Source organism: Microchirus variegatus (assembly GCF_963457635.1).
Source record: "Microchirus variegatus genome assembly, chromosome: 8".
In the NCBI taxonomy this organism is placed as follows: Eukaryota; Metazoa; Chordata; class Actinopteri; order Pleuronectiformes; family Soleidae; genus Microchirus; species Microchirus variegatus.
In genome coordinates, this window is record NC_139809.1 from 29,802,171 (window position 1) to 29,824,918 (window position 22,748).

At 40.6% G+C, this 22,748-nt stretch overlaps 1 protein-coding gene across 1 annotated transcript; it reads left to right on the plus strand.

Annotated features, from left to right (window-relative positions):
• Positions 1–973: 973 nt before the first annotated feature.
• Positions 974–21,410, plus strand: n4bp1 (nedd4 binding protein 1). The gene is made up of 12 exons (XM_083894169.1): positions 974–1,458; positions 6,092–6,319; positions 6,402–6,575; positions 7,924–8,447; positions 9,231–9,624; positions 9,711–10,058; positions 10,926–11,161; positions 16,952–17,082; positions 17,179–17,275; positions 18,023–18,130; positions 19,774–19,875; positions 20,949–21,410. The coding sequence occupies exons 1-12, from the start codon at positions 1,141–1,143 to the stop codon at positions 21,382–21,384; spliced, it is 3,096 nt and encodes a 1,031-aa protein (XP_083750295.1). The 5' UTR covers positions 974–1,140; the 3' UTR covers positions 21,385–21,410.
• The last annotated feature ends 1,338 nt before the right edge of the window (positions 21,411–22,748 follow it).

Here is a 22,748-nt window from a genome sequence, read left to right on the forward strand (position 1 = left end):
ATTTAACCTACGTTTTAGCTAATAGATAGATAGATAGATAGATAGATAGATAGATAGATAGATAGATAGATAGATAGATAGATAGATAGATAGATAGACTTTTAACTCGCTTTAACACAAATTAATGCTAAACAAACAAACAGCTAACAAGACTTTTAGCTAACTTTAACCCTACATTTTAGATAGATCGATTGATAGATCACATGTAGCTCACCTTTAACTCACTTTAACAAAATGTATGCTAAACAAACAGCTATCTAGCTAGCCATACTTTTAGCTAGCTAGATAGATAGATAGATAGATAGATAGATAGATAGATAGATAGATAGATAGATAGATAGATAGATAGATAGATAGATAGATAGATAGATAGATAGATAGATAGATAATACAATATGGTTAAGAAGGACTTTGATGGGTCTCACAGATTCACTGTTGATTTACCTTACATATATATGTTGTTTTTTTTAGCTCTGTGTAAATCGTTCTACATTTTTTTTAATTGTGATCATTAGTTATTAAATAGTGGACACATATTTATCATAGTTAGTCATATTTTTGAGTGTGTTTTGGAAAACTTTTAAAAGTTTTCTATTCACATGTTGAAAATAAACCGTCATGTATTAATTAATGTTATTTATTCTGCTGTTTTTAGCACCTCTCTGTTTTATGTGTTGACGTGAAGCCATTTGTAATGTATTTTTATATTATTTATTTATTTTAAACGCTCTGTAAAGTTTTATTATGACATCATATCATTCGTATGTGCGTTCGCAAGGCTTAATAAAACTTTAATCTACGGTTCGGCGTCGCAATAAAGTGGGAACTCCGCGGGTTTGTTTACACACACGGTTTGTTTACATGTTGCTGATAAACATGAAGAGCCGCGCTCCAACTGTCGTGCTCTGATGACGTCATTACTGGGACTTTCCGGGATACGTCACTCGGGGCTTCCGAGTTTATTAAGCTAGCTTCTGTCTGCATCTGTGTTCATGTCGTTTAGACGCTGAAAACGTCGCCGCGTCGCCCCGGAGCTCACAACGACAGACAGCATGGAAACGCCGAGGGCTCCCACCGTCGCCGACGCGTGTGAACATTGAGCCGTTGTCGTCAGGAGCGCTGCCCGGGCGGAGAGGCGGAATGTCAACAACGCGGCCCCTCCTCGGGATGAGGCGAGTCACCGAGCTAGCGTGCCCGGAGCAGCCGAGCGCCAGGCTCCCCGCGTCCGCCGGCAGGCAGCAGCAGCAGGAGCCCCCCGCCACCGTGGACGAGTTCGCGGTGCTGGAGGACAAGGAAGAGGAGCTGAAGTGTGCCAAGCCGCGAGTGGAGCAGGTTTTTAAGGTGACGTTCACCATCATTGGTCTGCTGGACCACACGGGACAACCGCACGGCAGCAAAACATTACGGCAGATATGGCTGCAGCTCATTGGCAACCGAGACGACGTGTCAAAGGCAAAAGTGAGTTTATTCTTGGCAGTTTTTCCCACTTGGTTTCCATTTATGAACGTACACCACACTGGTAGCCATGTTTGTTTTTGTTTTAAAGGTCCAGTATGTAACATTAAAGAAGGTTCAATGGCAGAAATGGAATATTCTATCTGAAATATAAGTTTTTATACCCTCAGTATAAGCCTTTATATGTATTTAAGGCAAGGGCCCTGCTTTAAGAAGGCTCTCCTCATCACCACCACTACCTATAGTAGCTTAAACGCTAATAATTTGGCTAAGTAAGACGAGTAATTCATTGGCAAAGTTTGTTTCGTTTCTGTGGAAAGTCACCTGACCTTACATTGCTTTGTAATTCAGATTTACATCAGTAGGGGGCACACACGTCAACCAAAACAGTTAATAATTATAATAAATATAATATCAGCGCTCTCTTGTTTTGGTCAAAAAAGACAACAAAGACGATGGGGTATTGCTTGAGATGATGTGAGGCGGTCATGTGGTACCCACACACATATATACAACCCAGCAACGGGGCTACCGTTTTATCCTAGAAACCATATTTCCTGTTTCCTGTTATTCCTTTAAAACAAATATACGCTGTCCATAGATATGTTTTGGGTCAAACGAGCATTCAGAGTGGATTGAAAGCCAAGCTGTGTTCACAGTGCTCTCTGGGGGATGACGACATGCTAATTACTTCAGACAGGCCGTTGCACCTCTAGGTTGTATCTCTGAAACAAGAACCCCCCTCAAAATAGTTTACTTTAAACCAAATGTATGCTAAACAAACAAACAGCAATCTAGCTAGCTAGACTTTTAGCTAACTTTAACCTGTTTTAGCTATTAGATAGATAGATATATAAGATTTTTAGCTTACGTTTAACTAACTTTAACCCAAACAAACCAATCTAGCTAGCTAGACTTTTAGCTAACTTAAACCTGTTTTAGATAGATAGATAGATAGATAGATAGATAGATAGATAGATAGATAGATAGATAGATAAGATTTTTATCTCACTTAAACCCACTAATCTAACTAGCTAGACTTTTAGCTAACTTTAATCTGTTTTAGCTAATAGATGGATAGATAGATAAGATTGTTAGCTCACTTTAACCCAAATGTATGCTAAACAAACATCTAGCTAGCTAGACTTTTAGCTAACTTTAACCTATGTTTTGTTTTGGTCAAAAAAGACAACAAAGTCAACCCAGCAACAGGGCTACTGTTTTTTTTTTCTGGAAATCATCTTTCATGTTTTTTTGCATTTCCCCACAAAATAAAAGTCACTAGCTAGGTTTTGGGTCAAGCGAGTATTCAGAGTGGACTGAAAACCAAGCTGTGTTCACAGTGCTCTCTTGCGGATTACTTCAGACAGGCTGTTGCACTTCTAGGTTGTATCTCTGAAACGAGAACCCCGTCAAAATAGTTTGAATTTTGGAGTAAAAGTAAAAAAAGGAGTGAATTCCCAGTGAGAAATCAATCAGTAATGGTCTTTTTCTCTAATCTACATTTAAATCTGCACAACAATGCAATTATATACAATATTCCCAGTAAAAACCGGGCACCTGAAAAGCTGTAAAACTTTATAAGTGGCTGATAAATAAATAAGAATCTGACTTCACAACAGGCCAAAGCAAGCGGCGTTTTCCGACGACAACCACAGACTGTACAGTGTGACAGCACGCACCTGTGTAAATATTGCTCAGCGTGTGACTGAATCACATCGAAAGATGATGTGAAACACGGCTGTAGGTCACGGATTATAATCCCGCTCTTACTCACTCACACGAAACAGCTGTCGTTTTGTAGTTTTGATTTTTTTTCACTCACGAGTCAACTGAGAATGTGTGACAGGACGAGTCATAAATGGCTTCCTGTTTGACCACGCCGCGTTTTTGCTGGCGGGAAATCGTCCGCCATAATCCGTGCCAGGATCCCCATGACTGCTCTTCTTGTAACGTCGTCTCATCAGGTCGCAGCTGACTAACCATGACAAAAACCCTGCAGATGATTGAAAATAGTCATCATCGTCGTCGTCATTTTCTCTTTCAACAATCGGGCCACAGATTACTGATGCGTTCCACGGCATCAGACTTGGGTCCGCGTTTTAAAGGAGTGGTTGACTTGTTTTAAACCAGATTATTATGACTCTTATATCTAATCGCCGTACAGGAAATAATATGTCGCTCCAGGCAACACTGGGGATTTACCTTGGCTTAAATACTGAAAAGCATGAGTCGGTGTGGAGAGTAACAAAACTTGCTCGGTAGGTTGTGTTGTTCAAGCGACTATAACGATTATAGTTTTTATAATAGATTAATCTGACGGTAATAACAGTGACAGACGGTGATAAAGTCGTAATATTGTGAGGATAAAGTCATAATATTAAAAAAGCCATATTACGAGAGTAGCCATGATATTAAAAAAAAAGTTGTCATATTAAAAGTCGTAATATTACGATGATAAAGTCGTAATATTAAAAAAGTTGTAATATTATAAAAGTTGTGACATTACCTGAATAAAGTCGTAAATTAAATAAGTCGTAACATTACGAGAATAACGTCATAATATTACGAGGATAAAGTCGTAATATTAAAAAAGTCATATTACAAGAATAAAGTCATGATATAAAAAAAGTCGTCATTTTAATAGTCATAATATTACAAGGATAAAGGCGTAATATTAAAAAAGTCGTAAGATTACGAGTATAAAGTCATACTATTAAAAAAAGTCATAATATTAAAAAAGTCGTTATATTACGAGAATGAAGTCGTAATATTAAAAAAAAGTCATATTACAAGAATAAAGTCATGATATTAAAAAAAGTCGTCATATTAAAAGTTGTAATATTACGAGAATGAAGTCATCCTTTTAAAAAAGTTGTAACATTAACAAAGTTGTGACGTTACGAGAATATAATCGTAATATTAAAAAAGTCGTAACATTGAGAATAAAGTCGTAATATTAAAAAAGGCGTAACATTACAAGTATAAAGTCGTAATATTAAAAAAGGCGTAACATTACAAGTATAAAGTCGTAATATTAAAAAAGTCGTGAAATTATCAGAATAAAGTTGTAATATTAAAAAAGTCGTACAATTATGAGAATCAAGTTGTAATATTAAAAAAGTCGTACAATTATGAGCATAGTCACACATAATATACAAAATCTCTATAAAATTTGATCTAATTAAAGGGAACAAGGTCTTCTCTGCTCCTGTGGACCAACCGGAAATTTCCGCTCGTTTTATCGGTTGCTTCATTTTTAAAAGCCACACCCGAATATTTGTGATCTGGGTCTCATGTCGAGTCTGACTTGCGTCATTGTTTAGTCATTTTACAACATTCCTCTCCTCGTACTATATTCTTTTCTTCTTTCCCCTTCTTTTACTACTGTACAACCCCGAAAGACATGCGTCACACTGTGTCACCACACCCACCTGCCGCTGATTAATCCACACACTTCCCATCGCCGAGAGATTCCCTGAATCAACAGTGAGTGTTTAGTTTCTGCACGTGTCGGCTTTCACACACACACACACAGCATCTGTCAACATTTGCTTTTACTGAATGTGCGTTATTCTGAGTTTTGTAATAAATGAAGACACATTTTGGAGCATAAAACATCTTTAAAATGATTGACTACGATAATTCTTACCAAAAATGTAGTTGCTATTTAATACAAGAGCTCATTAATAGTGAAAAAGAAAAAAGAAAAAAGTAATCATGATTTTAGAGCTGCAACTAACGATTATTTTCATAATGGATTATTTTCTAGATTAATGGTCTATAATTGGTCCATAATATGTCGGTAAATGTTAAAAAAAAACGTTGATCGGTGTTTGTCAAACCTGGAAATGACGATGTTAGTCTGACTAAGACTAGCACAAATTTAGTTAGACTCACGTGGTTACATGACATCAAGAACACCGAATTATAGTCTTAGTCGGACTAAGGGTAGCTCGATTTTAATCAGACTAACATGTTTACATGACATTAAGAACACCGAATTATAGTCTTAGTCGGACTAAGACGAACTAAATTTAAGTCAGACTAACATGTTTACATTACATTAAGAACACCGAATTATACTCTTAGTTGGACTAAGACTAACTCGATTTTAGTCGGACTAACATGTTTGTGTGACATTAAGAACACCAAATTATAGTCTTAGTCGGACTAAGACTCACTCGATTTTAGTCAGACTAACATGTTTACCTGACATTAAGAACACCAAATTATACCTTAGCCGTACTAAGACTAGCTCGAGACTAACCGGTTTGTTATAAGTGCATGTGAAGAAATTAGATTTTTCCCGAATTAATGGAATCTTTATATATTTTGCCCCCCAAAAAGTTCACAATATCCTAATTCCTTGACACACACACACACCATGTACTTAATCTGAAAATACTGAACCACAAATTGCTGGATTGCTGTGACTTTTACACTTTAGGGCTGCAGCGATTACACGATAAATCTATTGTGATAATTGGGTGAATAAATAACTGCTTTCTCTTGTAGTTTCTATTTCCAAACCCACCACTCTGTCTTGTTTAGGTACAGTTTATCATCCAGGTTAAGATTAGGATTAAGCATTAAGTGGTTGAGGTGCTCACTGCTCTCTCCATGTGTCGTGCAGGAGTACGTGCGAGGACTCTGCGACCCGGAGCTGCACAAAGAGGAGCGCTACCCGGTGGACATGCACTGTATCTTTGCCGGCGCCCGCGGCCTCTTCCTGGACCGACTCGTACGGGACACGAGCGCCGAGGTCCAGGTGCCGGAGCCGGGCCGCCTGCGGCTGCTGGGCCAGGCCGAGTCTGTCGTGATGGCCCAGAGCAGAGTTCAGCAGTTTGTAGCACTTTTCCACGTAAGAGCTCCCCGATCGTCAGTCCTATCACTGTAAATTATTCGATTCGATTGATTGCTGGATTGATTTTTGTTCTGTCCAGGAAAAGCGAAGTCTTCCGAGCGACAGAGAGCCAGCGGTGAAGCGAACGTTCAAGTCCTTCGTGGAGGAGAGGGACGATAAATACACCATGGAGCTTCTCCTCCTGCCCAGCGCCCTGAAAGAAGAGCTGCTGGGACTGGCTCACAGCCCCACCAGCACCAACGCAACCTCCCTGGTGAGTGTGGACTGTGTAATGATAGTCTTCGTCGGACTAAGACGAGCTCGGTTTTAGTCAGACTATCGTGTTTACTTGACATTAATATCACCAAATTATAGTCTTAGTCGGACTAGAGTAACGTGACATTAAGAACACCAATTATAGTCTTAGTCAGACTAAGACTTGCTTGATTTTAGTCAGACTAACGTGTTTACATGACATTAAGATCACCAAATTAGAGTCTTACATGACATTAAGAACACCGAATTATAGTCTTAGTCAGACTAAGACTAGCTCAATTTTAGTCAAACTAACGTGTTTACATGACATTAAGATCACCAAATTATAGTCTTACATGACATTAAGAACACCGAATTATAGTCTTAGTCGGACTTAGACCTTGATTTTACTCCAAGACATTAGAATCACCAAATTTATTCTTAGGCAGACTAACATGTTTACATGACATTAAGAACAAGAAATTATAGTCTTAGTCCGACTAAGACTAGCTCAATTTTAGTCAGAATAACGTGTTTACATGACATTAAGAACACCACATTATAGTCTTAGTCGGACTAAGGCTAGCCTGATTTTAGTCAGACTAACATGTTTCCATGACATTAGGACAAACAAACAAATATGCAGATTTCCTTATTAATGTTGACTATAATAAACTCTGTGATAGTGGGCGGATGCTGTTTTTTAAGCTCTTTTTTTTTACCCCTTCAACACTCTTGAATGGAAGTGGCCGAGCTGTTTGTAAAAACTTCACGAGAGTTGCCGCCCTTGTCACGTGTGGGCATTTACCAGCAGTTTTGATCAAGAGGAAGTTTTGAAACGGCAGTTAAATAGAAGTACACAGGGTATTTTGGGCAACGGGAAGCAGGAAGTAAAAGAGAAATTTCCATGCCTCTTTACATTAACTCTGCGCTCAGTTTGGAAAATCATGCAGAGGACACACTGGGAATGTTGAGATCACTATTATTAACCCGTAGGGAAATTTGTCCTCTGTGTTTTATGTCTGTGCCTTGGTCAGGGGTTTTGAAGAGGATGAAACTGGAGCAACTAATTTCCGGAATCGATGATTCTGTCGATTATTTGATAATATGATATTGTTAATATGAATTGTTTGGTCCATAAAATAAAAATAAAAAAACGTTAATCAGTGTTCGTCAAACCTGGAAATGACGATGTTCTCGAATTTCTTGTTTTGTCCACAAACCAAAATGATTCAGTTTTAATGATTTCTTTGTTTATGTGGAGCAAAGAAACCAAGAAAATATTCACATTTAAGAAGCAATAAGAATAATAAATAAAAAATCTTCAAACCGATTATAAAAACAGTTGACCATGTTTCCTCTTCCAGGCTCAGCAAAACCAGATGCTGGAGGTGGATCAGGACCGCTCGCAGAGCAGCACCCCGGTGACGGAGCTCTCCAACCGCATCCTGGACACCAGCTTTGAGGAGAAAGGGGCTGCTGCATTGGCGGCAGCCGCAGCGGCGTCCGTCAACGGCGGCGGTAAAGCGGTGGCAGGTTTAGGCCACGAGGCCGTGATGCTCAACGGCACGCGGCCCTCGCACAAGCGGCGCTCGTCCGAGAGCGAGACTCGCGACACAAAGAGACAATACTCTCTGGAGAGGAGGGACGAGTCGCCGGAGAGAGCGCGGGACCGGGAACGGCAGAGGGACCGAGATGGTCGGGGTGGCGGTGGCGCCGGTAGATCCAAAACGCCCTCCGCTTCGTTGTCGCTCTCCTCCTCCTCCTCCTCCTGCGCTGCTAAAGCGAACACAGTCGGTCCACTCCTGCTGGACTCCAGTGAGGGCATCTCGGACGAAGGAGAAGCAGTCAGCCCAGAGACCAACCTACGCTGCTTGGTCAATTTCTTCAGGTAAAAGTCATGATCAGCGCCGTAACTAAACGCTATTTTCATTATCAGTAAATCTCAGTGGGTTTAAATACTAGTGTTGGGCACGGTAAACGGCGGTTAACGGTGTTACGTGACACGTGTGACGTCATGTTTACGTGACTCCCGATTGTTAAGATTAGTCTCTAAAGTAATGCTAAACGTTAAAAACAGAGGCACACATACGCAGTACACGGGTACGCTTGGTTATTTGTTAGCGCTGCTCTTTTTCCGTTTAATAAACAGACCGCTCTAGGCATGCTAACGGGGCTAATGGAGCTAACTGGTAAACGGTGCCTGGACATCTTTTTCCTGTCAGTCATCGTGCGTAAATGTGCGTTCACGTTAACGGCGTTAGCACTTATAAATACAGCATGTTACGATGTTAATACTACAAATTAGTGCTGTCAAACGTTTACACGTAAACAGCATTTAAACAGCGTCAACGTTAACGCACGATGCGTCATGTTTACGTGACTCCGGATTGTTAAAATGAGTCTCGAAAGTAACGCTAAACATTAAAAACAGAGGCACACATACGCAGTACACAGTTACGCTGGTTATTTGTTAGCGCTGTTTTTTTTTTCGTTTAATAAACAGACCGCTCTAGGCATGCTGATAGGGGCTAATGGAGCTAACTGGTAAACGGTGCCTGGACGTCTTTTTCCTGTCAGTCATCGTGCATTAGCGTTAACGGCGTTAGCACTAATAAATACAGCATGTTACGATATTAATAAGACAAATCAAACTTCCCCCCCCCCCCTTCAGAACCATGGGTTACCAGCAGGAAGTGGTGGAGCGCGTCGTCAAGGAGACGGGACAGACCGAAGACACCTTCCTCGTCCTGGAGAAGATCGTCGAGGAAACCAAACGCTGCGAAGAGGGCACAAAGGGAGGAGGCGGGAAAAAGGAGCGCTGGCTCAACTCGGTACGCTCCGCGGACACGCCCTCTTCCTCTAACCCTTCTTCCTCCTCCTCGTCGTCGTCCTCCTCCTCCTCCACTACGGTCTCTCGTCTCAGAGAGAAGGAGCGCGAGCTCAACAGAGCGTTGGTCGACCCGGGCAGGTCCAAAGAGAACATTAAGCCCAACCAGCGCGGCGGCAGCAGTAACGGGCTGGGCCACCGGAGGCAGTGCAGCGGCAGCGAGACGAGCACTCAGCAGGTATTTCGCAGAACCCCAGAATCGCAGCGTTTAAAGTTCTAGATGACCTTAAAGGCGACAAATCATGGTGTAAATGTTAATTCCAGGCGATCACCATCAAGAGGAGCTCCAGTGCTCAGGGAGGAGCAGGGAACTACGAGGTCATCACCATCGACGACGACGAGGACATCGTCCTCACGGAAACCAAAACGGCAGACGGCGGCGTCGGTGGCGGCGTGTCCCGGATGATGGCGGCGCACGCCGTCGACTCCCACTCGGGCTCCAGAACGGACTACCTCGCCAGAGGAGGGGGCGGAGCCTCGCAGAGGGACTACCTGTCGAGGGGCGGGACGCAGACTCTGGGAGGGTCGGTTAAAGTCGAGAGCGTGACGGCGCTGCGGAGCACGCCGCAGTGGCTGGCGGCCACCACCACCTCGCTGGCATCCGCTCCCACTGTAGGTATTTAACCTGATGTCGCCCCCTAGTGAGGAATTAATTTTCAACTCACGATTATTTTCTTGATTAATCGTTTGGTCCATAAAATGTTAAAAAAAAACTGCATTACCTGCACTTTTAAATGTTGATATTTAATCATGTTAAGTTTTGAGGGATGCACCAATCCACTTTTTACACTTCTGATCCGATCCTGATACCTTAATTTACCGATACCGATACTATTCCGACAAATCTCGCGACCTTCTGTGGCGGCTGGGATTTAGTCGGCTGCAGGAGGTTGCAGAACCGATTTTCCTGGTTAACCCCTGGTCAATAATTATCGCCTGCTAGCTAGCTGCAAACTGCGGAATGGATTTCCTGAACTAAGGCGTGCATTATTGCTCTGCGTCTCATTGAGACACGACGCCGTTCGGGAAATCCATTCCACTTTTTGCAGCCAGCTAGCAGAGCAGTTAGGGAATCACTTGTGGGGACATTTCAGCAGGTAGCAGGTAGCGGGTAGCGGAAATTTCCGATCCGTGAATTACGTGTGTATCGGAACCCAATACACTGGATCGGGTTCACTGGATCACTGGATCGGATCGGCCCCATCCCTAAAAGTTTTGTGATAGAACCGTACAATACACAGCTGTTATTTCGCTACACTGAAGCTAAAATAATATTAAATGAAGGAAACGCACACACATACACCACTATCCAGTTTCAAATTTGATGTGATTTAGATGAAAACAGTCTAAGTGTGGAAAAAAGAAGACCTGGATATCGATCACCACTTGAGTTTATTTACACTGTGGGAAACTGAGCAGTCTTGGCAGCCATTTGCGTTTCATTCTGTTCATTTGGTACTTCTTTTCCACCCCCCTCAGTCGGCTCAGTCCATCAGCCGGCCCTCGGCCTCTCCATACCAGACCATCGGCCACACGGGGTTCCACGGCGGCGTCGCCAGAACGCCTCCCGCGAACGACCCGCCGGCGCCGCCAGTTACCGGCCTGTCTCGCTTCCACCAGTCGCTGAAGACGCCCTACACGCTGAAGCTGCCCAACGAGCCTGGACGGCCGGAGCTCAGGCACATCATCATCGACGGCAGCAACGTGGCCATGGCGTGAGTCCACACACACACACACACACACACACACATACACAGAAACCTTCATTATTATCCACTATAATAGACACGGTTGTTGTTTTTTGTAGAGATAACAGAAAGCAGTTTTTGAGAAATGTTTTTTTTCTGGGGTGATTCAGCCGTGAGTTCCTCTGAACATTTCAAAGAAAGCGGGTAAAGAGGGAAAAAATAGAAGTGCGCTGGTCAACGCAGCGGCTCTTTCCTCTTGACTCAGACCTGCTCGTATGAGCTTTTCTACGCTGTCATTTCCCACACCTGCAGGAGGGCGCGCACACACACACAAATCAAGTTTGAAGCAATCGCGTTTCCCATCAATATCATCGGCGGTGAAGGTCACGCCGCGTGACTCTCAAGCGAAACAAAGTGCTCTTAGAGTGCGTGGTTACAACCCTGGGTTGTGTAGGTGCACCATTCTCAGATTTGCTCTTACTCATTACGTTTATATACAGTATGTGTGTGTGTGTGTGTGTGAACTCGGCAAAGTGAAAGCACAATGAAATTAGAGCGTGGGCTTGAACTGTGGGGGCGTTTTTCAGAAAAAAGGGCCATTTCTAGTAAAATATCTTTAGTTTGCTGCTGCTGTTTAATCCAGAGGTTGTGTAAGAACGGAAGACATTGCTGTTTGGGGACTGTGTGTGTGTGTGTGTGTCACAAGATGGAGGCAAAAGATCTGCTGTGGTGACCCTAAAGAAGGGAGAAGCCAAAATTAGACTATTTTAGAAGGGTTAAATTGCACAGGGTTCCCAGTCCCAGTCCCAGTCCTTGAGAGTTTTTGAGAATAGACATTAAATAGACACGGGTCATTGAAAGTGCTTGAATTTTATACGAGAAAGAAGTTAAACTTGATGTACGGAGACTACGTGGAGTCGTAATTACTAGCGGTGTTGTGGTACTCTATGCACTGGCTTTCTGTCCGCCGTTAGCGTGAGATTCCGTGCAGAACAATGCGTGAGTAAAGTTGAGCAAAGAGAGATCACAAAATGGCAATGTGATGCCTGGGAAATGAGAATTCCAAGAAGATCTCTGTCGCAACAGAAAGAAAATGACAGACTGACTTTGGACACTGTCCACATTGTTTCTGTCCGCCTTTTACGTGAGATTCCGTGCTGCAGAACAATGCGTGAGTAAAGTTGAGCAAAGCGAGAGAGCATAATGACAATGTGATGCCTGGGAAATGAGAATTCCAAGAAGATCTCTGTCTCAACAGTAAGAAAATGACAGACTGACTTTGGACACTGTCCACATTGTCTCTGTCCGCTGTTGACGTGAGATTCCGTGCAGAACAATGCGCGAGTAAAGTTGAACAAAGCGAGAGAGCAAGATGACAATGTGATGCCTGGGAAATGAGAATTCCAAGAAGATCTCTGTCGCAACAGAAAGAAAATGACAGACTGACTTTGGACACTGTCCACATTGTCTCTGTCCGCTGTTGACGTGAGATTCCGTGCTGCAGAACAATGCGTGAGTAAAGTTAAGCAAAGCGAATGGGCAAAATGACAATGTGATGCCTGGGAAATGAGAATTCCAAAAAGATCTCTGTCTCAACAGAAAGAAAATGACAGACTGACTTTGGACACTGTCCACATTGTCTCTGTCCACTGTTGACGTGAGATTCCGTGCTGCAGAACAATGCGTGAGTAAAGTTGAGCAAAGCGAGAGAGCTAAAGGACAATGTGATGCCTGGGAAATGAGAATTACAAGAAGACCTCTGTCTCAACAGAAAGAAAATTAAAGACTGACTTTGACCCAAGATGACAAATAAAAAAGTGTCAGCACAGTCAGTCCTTGAATTTGAAGGAATCGGTCCTGAAAGTTACTTGGAAAGTCCGTAAAATTTAAGGTCAAACAAGGTCTGGGAACCCTGATTGCAACATATTCCTTTATTTGCAGTGTTCTTGCCCGTCAGCGAGACTCATAATGGATTACGGTTTTTGCCGTTCTGGCATGTCATCACCATCTACGTTCTGAACGACCTACCCTTGACCTCTCGTTTTTGCAACCACTTCCTTTCAAACTCTGAGGGGGGCCGCCCCCTCCCACGCCCACATCCACATCCGCCCCCACCACCCACTTCGCTGCTACTTTCTCACCTCCGTCTTTACCAGAAAATCATCACAGGTCACTTCTGGCTCGACTTGTGTCATCCTTGTCCTGCCGCCGTTTTATGAGAAGCTTTCGTCATTGTTGCACTTTTGTGATGCAACGTGAAGCGTCAGGATCAGGTTTGCTCTTCTTAGTCAGAGCACGGCGTCTTACATCCCCCGTTTTACATATTTGTGATATCGAATTTATTTCTATTCAAAACGCTTTAAATAAACAGCTGTGTTTTCCCGGCAGGATGTGTATAAACAGGATATAGACGTAAAGTAAATCTGATAAGCTCTTATTTTTATTTATTTATACCTTTTCATTGTCGGGGTATATCCAGGTTTCTGTGGTGATATAAAGAGAAGAAGAAATTTCCTGGTAATGCGTAATCTCTTCCTGCTGTGGTCTCATTCATCACTTTCTCTTTCAACAGTCAGTGGAACTTCCCCCCCCGACTTTGCATCGCAGCTCTGACCTACTAACCAAAAAGTAGCTGTTTTACATGATGTTTGCATATGTCTGTGTGTTATTGGCTATGCGTGTGTGTGTGATTCTAGATGCTCTTATTATTCCATCCATTTTTTATTCTGCAGCTACGAGTGGGAATCAGCAGATACTAGATATACATATTATTATAATTAGATACTGATATTATTGTGATATTAATAATAGCGCTGAACAAGGATCCGTTGAAAATATTTGCAAACCTTTTAAGGAATAATTTTAATGAATTTTTGAAATTCAGGAAATGATCCATTTGCCCTGATGCACTTTGACAGTGTGCCGACTTTCTTCAAAAAGAACAAAAAGTGTCTCAAAATGACTTGAAATGTACCTTCATAATAGTCAGCATCGCCCTGAACAAGGATCCGTTGAAAATATTTGCAAACCTCTTAAGGAATAATTTTCATTAATTTTTGAAATTCAGGAAATGATCCATTTCCCCTGATGCACTTTGACAGTGAGCTGACTTTCTTCTCAAAAACAAAAAGTGTCTCGGAATTACTTGAAATTTTCCATCATAATAGTCGGCTTCGCCTTGAACAAGGATCCATTGAAAATATTTGCAAACCTTATAAAGAATAATTTTTATGAATTTTTGAAATTCAGGAAATGATCCATTTGTCCTGATGCACTTTGACAGTGAGCTGACTTTCTTCAAAAAAACAAAAAGTATCTCAGAATTACTTGAAATTTACCATCATAATAGTCGGCATCGCCCTGAACAAGGATCCGTTGAAAATATTTGCAAACCTCTTAAGGAATAATTTTAATGAATCTTTGAAATTCAGGAAATGATCAAAACAGGAAATAATGACAGCCATGTTTTCTTGTTTTAGAAATACTTAAAAAAATAGCAATACTTAAGCAATACTTTAAAAAAAAATACATAAAAAGTATGTAAAACGGGGACAATTTCAACCAGAAATGTGACGCTGATCACTTTGCATAGTTATTTACCTTCGACACGTGCCGCCGAGGCCATCAGATGATCAGATAAACACAAGAAAGCCAAAACAAAGCGTGGGCGCGTGGTGTTTTTGTGGCCGGCGCTTCTTGACATCAGCAGCTTCCTGCTGATCTCGTCTCTGCTGGAGTTTTGTTGTCGTTGTTTTGCGGTTCTCTGGCTCTCGCATCTCACATTTGTCATATTACAGCCGTCTGACGTGCAAACAATCTGGGTCAGACGATGGTGTGATTTTGCAGCTTGTTTGTTTTTGTTTTGTTGTTGTCGTTGTCATCGTGAAGCTCCCAGAGAAGGTGACCTCTCTGTCCCTGTTGCCAAGGGGACCGTTGATGTGAATTTAGGTGGTTTAGGTGGTGCCCTGATTACGTTTTAGTTTGTACCAACTTGAGGGGGGGCATTCCAGTTGAAACCTCCAAGTAGAAGCTTGGAAATACTGACTTGTGTCTAGATTGTTGTGAAATTTAACTCTTTCTTTTTTGTTGCCTGTTCCCCTTGTGCTCAAAGTTGTAACCTGTGTTAATTTTCTGAACCTGTCGACTCAAAATTCAAATAAAAACAATTTTTATAATGAAACCAGTAGACGCCACGGTATGATATTATCGCAATATTCAAGTCACAATGGGATATTATCACAATATTTAAGTCACAATGGGATATTATCACGATATTTAAGTCACAATGGGATATTATCACGATATTTAAGTCACAATGGGATATTATCACGATATTCAAGTCACAATGGGATATTATCACAATATTTAAGTCACAATGGGATATTATCACGATATTCAAGTCACAATGGGATATTATCACAATATTTAAGTCACAATGGGATATTATCACAATATTCAAGTCACAATGGGATATTATCACAATATTTAAGTCACAATGGGATATTATCACGATATTTAAGTAACAATAGGATATTATCACGATATTTAAGTCACAATGGGATATTATCACGATATTTAAGTCACAATGGGATATTGTCACGATGTTTAGGTCACACTGGGATATTATCACAATATTTAAGTCACAATGGGATATTATCACAATATTTAAGTCGCAATAGGAAATTATCACAATATTTATGTCACAACACGATATTATCGCGTTATTTAAGTCACAATATGATATTATCGCAATATTTATGTCGCAATACAATATTATCGCGATATGTTAGTCATAGCGATATTTAAGTTACAATGCAATATTATCACAATATTCAATTCAAGATGCGATATTATCGCAATATTTAAGTCCCAATGCAATATTATGACGATATTTAAGTCGCAAGGTGATATTATGACGATAAGTAAGTTACAATAAGATATTATCACGATAATTAAGTCACAATACGATCTTATCGCAATATTTAAGTCACAATACGATATTATTGCGATATTTAGGTCCCAATGCAATATTATCCCGATATTTAAGTCACAATGCCATATTATGGCGGTATTTAAGTCACAATATGATATTATCACGATAAGTAAGTTACAATACGATATCACGATAATTGAGTCATAATACGATCTTATCGCAATATTTAAGTCACAATTATTATTATTGTGATATTTAAGTTACAATACGATATTATCACGATAATTAAGTCACAATACGATCTTATCGCAATAATTAAGTCATAATTCAATCTTCTCGCAATATTTAAGTCACAATACGATATTATTGCGATATTTAGGTCCCAATGCAATATTATCACGATATTTAAGTCACAATGCGATATTATGGCGGTATTTAAGTCACAATATGATATTATCACCATAAGTAAGTTACAATATGATATTATCACGATAATTAAGTCATAATACGATCTTATCGCAATATTTAAGTCACAATACGATCTTATCGCAATATTGAAGTCGCAATATGATATCACGATAATTATTGCGATATTTAAGTCACGGTACGATATTATTGCAACATTTAATTACAAATACGATATTATCGTGATATTTAAGTCGCGGTACATTGCGATATTTTAGTCACAATACGGTATCGCGATTAAAAAGGACAATTCTGAGTATTTTAACCTATTGCGCACAACAGCTCCAGCTCCAGTGAGCACTTGGCACCATCTAGTGGACCGAAACGTCGATTGCTATTTATTTTCCTTTTCTGTGCTAATCCACAAAAAAGTAAAATATTTATTTGTAACGTCAGTTTATTCCCCTCTCCTCCCGCAGTCACGGCCTCCACCGCTTCTTCTCCTGCCGAGGCATCGCGCTGGCCGTGGAGACGTTTTGGAGGCGGGGCCACAGGGAGATCACGGTGTTTGTGCCCCAGTGGCGTCAGAAGAGAGACCGACTCACAACAGGTAGACACACACACACACAGACACACAGCAGCAGCTTCAGGAACACTGTGTCTACAATTAAAATGGCTTCATTTAAATGTTGACATTTTCTTGCAGAGCAACATTTTCTGAACCAGCTGGAAGATCTGCGCCTTCTGTCCTTCACTCCCTCCAGAGAAGTGTGTGGCCAGAGGATCTCCTCACACGATGACAGGTACACAAACAAACACTTATATACTGTATATTTCCCAGGAGATGTATAGGATGATCCCCAGTTTGTTATTTTTGGATAATTGCGTTCTATAATCATCTTTATTCCCCCGTATGTCGTCGTCTTTTCTGTATATGAAGATGGGTATATCTTATATGAAGTTACTGTGCACAACCAGTGGGGGAAAGACGGGTGTTTTTCAGGGTTATTTATAGACAACATTCCAAAACAACCTCTGTTGCCCAATAAAAACAACACAAGACTGTTTTAATGTACTGTGATTAAAGTCAGAATACAGTAAATGGATGTATGTGACATATGTTGAGGATATAATGTATGTTTGTTTTGATTATTATTAGATTTTTGGTGTGTTGTCCTTTTGCAAATCTAGGTTATGGACAAGCGAAAATAAATTTAAAAACATTTCCTTAACTAAATTAAAAGTCCAGTGTGTAACATTTAAGTGAGTTTATTGGCAGAAATGTAATATATTAGTCATAAATCAGATTATATAACTGTGTCATGACTCGAAAATAGAAGTTTACAAAGAAGAATGACATCATTAGAGTCTGCAGTCTCACCAGTAGGTGTCACTACTTCTTAAACACTGGCTTTTAAAAAAATTTAAAAAAATAAACTCATCCTGACTCGGCACAAATCCTGTGTGGACTTTGGCAAAATCCTGACCTTTGAACACGGAAAAATACTGAGTGACTAAACCATGTTTATGTGTGTGTGTGTGTGTGTTAGGTTCCTGCTCCACCTCGCAGAGAAAACAGACGGCATCATCGTCACCAACGACAACCTGAGGGATTTCGTCAACACCTCGGACACGTGGCGAAGGATCATCCAGGAGAGGTGAGAGGTTGATCGATAACATGTTGATAAGCACTTAAATAATTAATTGAGACAAAAGGTTCACTTTCCCGCTTCTTAAATGTGAATATTTTCTGGTCTCTTTGCTCCAAATAACAAAGAAATCATAAAAGAAACTTTCAGTAAATCGAGTTGAGTGACGAGGTACAAGCCCCTCCCCCTTCCAAAAAACACCTGTTTCTCACAGTCAAAAACTGGTGAAAAACAGAAAGCGACGTGTTTTAAATGTGTCGTATTTCAATAACGGTTCATGATCCAGATTACATTTTTGGTATGTGAGCGTCGGGAGGCTTTCAGGAACTCCCACGTTTAAATTTGTGAAATTTAACATGGGAGTCAATGGGTCAATGAAAAACTTGCATATTAGCAATGAAACTCTTATATGTTAGCAATGAAACACCCGCATAGTAGTAATGAAACTCTCATATATTGGCAATGAAACTCTCGCATGTTAGCAATGAAACCCTCGTATTTTAGCGATGAAACCCTCGTATGTTAGCAATGAAACTTTCATGTTAGCAATGAAACTCTTGTATGTTAGCAATGAAATACTCGCATATTAGCAATGAAACATTCGCATTTTAGCAATGAAGCACTTGTATGTTAGCAATGAAACTCTCATATATTAGCAATGAAACTCTTGCATATTAGCAATGAAACATTCGCATTTTAGCAATGAAACACTTGTATGTTAGCAATGAAACTCTTGTATGTTAGCAATGAAATACTCCCATATTAGCAATGAAACTCTTGTATGTTAGCTTTAAAACTCTCCTCGTACATTATCAATGAACCTCTCGTATGTTAGCAATGAAACACCCGTATATTAGCAATGAAACTCTTGTATGTTGGCAATGAAACTCTCGTATGTTAGCAATGAACCTCTTGTATGTTAGCAATGAAACTCTTGTATATTAGCAATGAAGCTCTTGTATGTTAGCAATGAAACACCCGTATATTAGCAATGAAACTCTTGTATGTTAGCAATGAAATACTCGCATATTAGCAATGAAACTCTTGTATATTAGCAATAAAACTCCTGTATGTTAGCAATGAAACTCTAATATGTTGGCAATGAAACAAATGAAATCAAATCTAATCACATGTAAAAGAAAATAAATCACACTATAAGAAATGTACAGAAAATTACAATAACACAAAATAAATGTCATGAAATGAAACCTTTGTATATTAGCAACACTCAGGGTTTGACAACAACCATAGCAACGTTTTGTTGTCAAAAAATATATGTGTAGGTTTGAAATTGTGGGCAAGAGAAGAGTTTGTTTAGAGGTTTTTATCACGTTGCCAAAGCTGTAAAGATTATAGATTAAAATGTGCTAAAACAACAAAAGATAATCAGGAGGCAGACTTGTGTGTTAGTTTTTCTTCCTGTGGGACTCTGGCGCCCTCTTTTGGCCGTCATGCAGCTCACACACAGTTCCAGATGAGCACGTGTGAACTCTCAAAGCCGCTCGCCGTAAACAGGAAACCAGAGCGTGTTGTGACTTGTGTGTCACTCTTCCATCATGTGATTGTTCTGTACTTTCCTAGAGTTTTATGGTTCTAAACAACCACTGTTTATTATTTTTGACGCTGTATTTAAATGGTGTGTCTGTGCATAGGTTGCTCCAGTTCACCTTTGTGGAGGATCACTTCATGATCCCTGACGATCCTCTGGGGAAAAACGGACCTCACCTGGACCACTTCCTACGCAAGGACATCAGGTGTGTGTGTCATTTAAATAATATTTTAATATGTTCCTTTAAACTTTCTGTAATGTAACTTAACTTGAAGTCACTGAAATACATTTTAATGCAACGTCACTACATCGAATTAGATAATTAAATACATTCGAATTTAATAAACCAAAGAGTTGTTTAATTTGCACACAAACTAATGAATGATAGTAAATCTGACCTTTAATTTTTTAAACGTTATCTTTAGTTCTAAGTTGGAAAGTTGTTTTTATTGTATGTTTTAATAGTTTTTCTTGGAAAATAAATACGCTTTTTTATGTTTTCTTAGGTTTAAGTAGTTTTTCTTGTAAAGTTTTTATGTTATCTTAAGAGTTAGTTGTTATTCTTGTAAAGTTTTTGTTATCTTACGTTTTAGTACTTATTCTTGTAAAGTTTTTGTTATCTTACGTTTTAGTACTTATTCTTGTAAAGTTTTTTGTTATCTTTAGTTGAAGTAGTTATTCTTGTAAAGTTTTTGTTATCTGTGGTTTTAATAGGTTGTTTTTTTTAAAGTTTTGTGTTATCTTAAGTTTTATTAGTTATAGTAAAGTTTTTGTTATCTTAATTTTCAGCAATTATTATTTTAAAGTTTTAATGTTATCTTCAGTTTAAGTCGTTATTCTTGTAAAGTTTGTTATCTTCAGTTTCAGTAGTTGTAAAGTTTGTATGCTATCTTAATTTCAGGAGTTACTCTTGTAAAGTTTTTATATCATCTTTAGTTTTAGTAGTTATTCTTGTTAAATTTGTATGTTACCTTTTAATTTTCTTAGTAATTCTTGTAAAGTTTTTACGTTACCTTTTAAGGTTAATAGTTTTTCTTAAGTTTTTAATGTTTTCACAAGTTTTAGTAGTTATTCTTGGAAAATAAACCCACTTTTTTTATGTTATCTCTACTTTTAGTTATTCGTACAAGATAAAATTCACACTTTGTCGTTTAACAGGAAGTAGCCTCACTTTGACACACGTGTAAAATAAATTGCGAAACGACAGACATTTGATATCATTTTTATTTATGAAAATTCCACGTCCACTCACGCGCTCCCTCTCTTTCTTCCCGTCAGGAGAATGGCGGTGACTCCTCCCCCTCGAAGACCACCTGAGTTCCGGCTGCCCCCACAGCAGCATCATCATCAGCAGCAGCATCAGCAGCAGCAGCAGCATCATCAGCAGCATCATCAGCAGCAGCAGCCAGTCTACGTGCAGGCGCTCCACTCCGCTCCTCGCGCCGCCTCCTCCACGCCGCGGCCGCCTCCCTCCCTGACGCCGCACCCCACGACGCACTGGCCGCACTCGGGGCCCCCCGAGTGGCACCAGCCGCGCCGCTCGCCCTCGCCGTCGCCCTCGCCGCCGCCGCAGCGCTCGCCGGGCGAGACGTCGGAGCTGAAGAGGAAGCTGTACGACATCTTCCCCGACCAGAAGCAGCGCATCGACCGCATCCTCAGCGACAACCCGTACATGAGAGACCTGAACGCCCTGTCAGGGCTGCTGCTGGGTTAAAAACAACTGACACACACACACGCGGCGCGCGCACGTTAGCATAAATATAATTTATTTTGCCACTTCTTCCAGCACTGGAGGACAATTTAAAGTTGTTTGTTTTTTTTATATATTATTCTTATTTTTTATGTACATTAAGATCATCAAACTAGCTGCTATTGGCAACGTCTTTCCTCTCTCTTGCGCTTTTTTGCTTCCGTAGCGATTAGCGTGAACAACACTGTGGCGTTAGCACAAACGGCAGCGGCAGCAAAAGTTCGGACGTTCCATGAATGTGCAGGGAAAAAGAGTTGTGGACCAAAAAAGAAGAAGAATGTGGAACTGGGTTTCAGACTGACTTCAAAACACGGAGCTTTTTCACGATGGGATTATTTTCACTGGCAGGTTTTTTGTTTTTGTTTTTCCTCTAGTGATTTGATTTTCTGCGCCGGAAATAATCCACTCGTCGTTTCCGCTGTTTTCCCGACAAGTCAGCTAAACGTCACTTTAAACTTAGCGTCCAGGTTAAGACCTGGCATTAACGTGTTTACTAAATCCCTAATCAGTTTTAGTGCTTTGATTTTTTGTAATTAATACACATTCTAATATTTTCTGGTTTCTTTGCTACCCGACATTTGAGAACATCCTAATTTTTTGAAGTTTGGGAGTCGGCGATCGATGTTTTCGGACATTTTATGGAGGAAGTAATCGACGCGTGTATCCAGTATGAAAATAATAATAGTGATCTGGTCGCACGTTGACGTTAGCGCTGAGCTCTTATTTCGTGTTACGGCAGCGCAAGTAGCTCCTTTGTTTCACTGGAGTTTCTCTCGAATCTTTCTCCTCCTTCGCGCTCATTTCAACACTTCCTGAGTGATTTGGTCGCACGTGGACACGGACGCTAACTTCATGTTTGAATGCGTCCAAGTAGACGATAACGCTGAGGTCTTATTTCGTGTTACGGCGGCGTGAGTAGACGTTTTTTTTAACCTCTGGCGATTCTCTCAAATCTTTCGACTCCTTCACGCTCATTTCAACGCTTCCTGAGTAATTTGGTCGCACGTGGACGGGCGCTAACTTCATGTTGGAATGCGTCCACGTTGACATTAGCGCTGAGGTCTTATTTCATGTTACGGCAGCGCAAGTAGCTCCTTTGTTTCACTGGAGTTTCTCTCGAATCTTTTTCCTCCTACGCGCTCATTTCAGTGCTTCCTGAGTGATCTGTACGCACATGGACGGGCGCTAACTTCATGTTGGAATGCGTCCACATTGACGTTAGCGCTGAGCTCTTATTTCATGTTACGGCAGCGCAAGTAGCTCCTTTGTTTCACTGGAGTTTCTCTCGAATCTTTCTCCTCCTTCGTGCTCATTTCAACGCTTCCCGA